The 2,428-nt window shown below is 43.8% G+C and overlaps 1 protein-coding gene across 3 annotated transcripts in view; it reads right to left on the bottom strand.

Moving 5' to 3' along the window:
* The window catches only part of Bpnt1 (3'(2'), 5'-bisphosphate nucleotidase 1), a 29,020-nt gene that overhangs the window by 2,427 nt on the left and 24,165 nt on the right, over positions 1 to 2,428 (bottom strand). For all 3 annotated transcript variants that reach the window (XM_026779894.1, XM_005348834.3, XM_005348835.3), the window contains 2 exons: positions 1,460 to 1,657; positions 601 to 706 (listed from right to left, as the gene is read on the bottom strand). In XM_026779894.1, coding sequence (XP_026635695.1) covers positions 601 to 706; positions 1,460 to 1,657 — 304 coding nt within the window. The remainder of the gene's footprint in view (positions 1 to 600; positions 707 to 1,459; positions 1,658 to 2,428) is intronic.

Genomic DNA, 2,428 nt, shown 5'->3' with positions numbered 1-2,428 from the left:
GAGTTACAGGTGATTATGAACCACCAGATGCAGGTTCTGGGAACTGAATTCTTTCCCTCTGGCAAAGCAGAGAGTTCTCTGAGTTTCTAAGCCTGGGTCACGTAATGAGTCCAAGGTGAGCAAGGGATGCACTGAGACAAACAGCAACAACAACAAAATAAGAGTCTGATTAACTGTATGAAGATGACATCCCATTCTTACTAAAGACTATAAACTAAGGACAATTCAGTCTGTTGAAAATAAAAATGCTGACATAAAAACGATGAATTTGGACGGATCATCTCTAGGCTTCCCTCCAGCACCTGCACTCCAGACATCTCAGTGAAAAATGCTAGCTGAGGGCTAGAGAGATGGCCAGCGGTTAAAAGCACCCATGGCTGCCCTGCCAGGGGATGTGGGCTTGATTCCCAGTACGACATGGGAGGATTGCAACTGTCTGTAACTCCGGTTCTAGGTGATCCAATACCCTCTTCTAACCTCCAAGGGCACCATAAAGACAAAACACCCATACACATAAAGTACAAAAAAAAAAGATTATTACTGAGATATAATGCCTAGGACAATATAAAAACCCAAATTCTCCAGGACAACTGGACTCACCTCCCACAGCATGAAGGATAACTTCCGGGGCACAAGTATCCCACTTCTTACAGCCAGGACTTGCGAATACATAAGCAGAGGCTTTGCCTTCGATCAGCTGGATGACCTGTAAGGTGAAAGGGATAATTACCCCACCATGAAGACCGAGCTGCCCACAAGAATGCTGCTGCCCACTAAGGACATTTCATCAGTTCCTGTCACACTTAGATTAAAGCCCTAAGCAGATTAAAAGATACCAGCATCATCAAGAAATAAACCAGGTGAATAATAATACATGGTAATCAAAAATTGAACCAAATAAGCCACACTCCATAGTCCGAGGTAGATTAAGTTTTCTCTTTCACGTGGTTTTTCTTTCTTTCTATAAAGGAAATACATAGTCACTACTGGACAAGCACTGTTTCTTAATTTCTAAGAAGCTGGCCATTGCTGAGTAATAGAGAATGTTCAGTAGCACCGCAATAGCCTGGTCCAGCAGGTGTGCTGCGCTAGCTAGCCTAACAGTTCTTTCAGAGACTTCAGAATCCTTCCGCTACTCCTTACCCCTGCTTCTCCCACTACTCAACTATGAACCACTATTATTGATTGGTATTATTTGATTTATTTGAGACAGGCTCCTGTAGCCCAGGCTGGCCTCAAACTTGATTTCTAGGCAAGGATACCAGACCTCCTGGTCCTCCTGTCCTCCATCTCCCCAGTGCTGGAACTCCAAGTATGCAGTACCACACTGGGCTGTGTTTTGTGTTTAGCTGCCTTACTGGTGTCTGTGAAGACCAGACTGAATAGAGAGACCATTTTGTAGGAGGTGTTTTTCTCAGGGACAGTACACTTCAGAGCCAATGGGACGCGTCCGCAGTACCTTGTTCCCTGCTCCCCCCACGCGCAGTACGTTGTCAGGGTTCATGGCCGCAATGCAGTCTGTGACCAGCTTGTTGTTATGGGACCTGGTGGTCGTGATGATATGCTTCCCGGCGGGCACTTCTTTCAGCTGAAACCCAAAAGCACCTAAACCCAGGACTCCCCAGATGGTCCTGCCCAGCACAGCGTCAGGGCCTGCCTGTGTGGATGACAGCAGAACTCACCGTCACAACAGAAAGAAACAGTCTCACTTAGCTAAGTTACCAAGTTTGTTATAATGGATTCATTTTTGAGTTACAAAAGTGAAAACACACAATGCTATAAAATATAAGGACAGTAAATAGGCAAAAAATTTATCCTGATAAAAATTTGATTATCCTAATTGCTGCTTTGATCAACAATTTCAAAGAAGGGGGACACTTTTGTCCTACTCTTTGGAATCACCCACCAATCTGTTTAACTGAAAATAGCCATTTTTCAATGATATTGAAGTTCCAGGAAGTGAAACTGTATACTAATCATTGCTAGAGTGCTAATGTAATGATCATATATAGTTTCATTATTCAGGGGACAATAGGGACAATAGTGAGGATGCATTTTGCTGCCATCGAGACAGAGCAACCACACAAGCTGACACTGCAGAAGGCTGTGGACAGTGGAGACTGGGCTGAGATGTAACGATAAATGCCTCAGTAGAACAAAGAACAGCACAATCTCAGGATCTGTACCTTCCTTTGTGGAGTTCAGAGATGTTTCAACCACATTGCTAAATACACAGTTCATGTAGATAAACATAGTTTAGAAAAAGAAAATTGATGCTAACACAAAAAGTCCAAACTCAACAGTTTCCTATGAGCTGGGAAGCTGTACAGTGAGAAGAGGCATGCAATTCGTTCAACAAAGGTGTGTCAGAACCACACCAAGGTCTATGCACATGCATCAGCCCGCCCAATACTCAGGGCAATACCAT

This window comes from Microtus ochrogaster, chromosome 6, assembly GCF_000317375.1.
Source record: "Microtus ochrogaster isolate Prairie Vole_2 chromosome 6, MicOch1.0, whole genome shotgun sequence".
In the NCBI taxonomy this organism is placed as follows: Eukaryota; Metazoa; Chordata; class Mammalia; order Rodentia; family Cricetidae; genus Microtus; species Microtus ochrogaster.
Note: the sequence above shows the minus strand (reverse complement) of the source record. Positions and strands in the feature narration are given on the sequence as shown.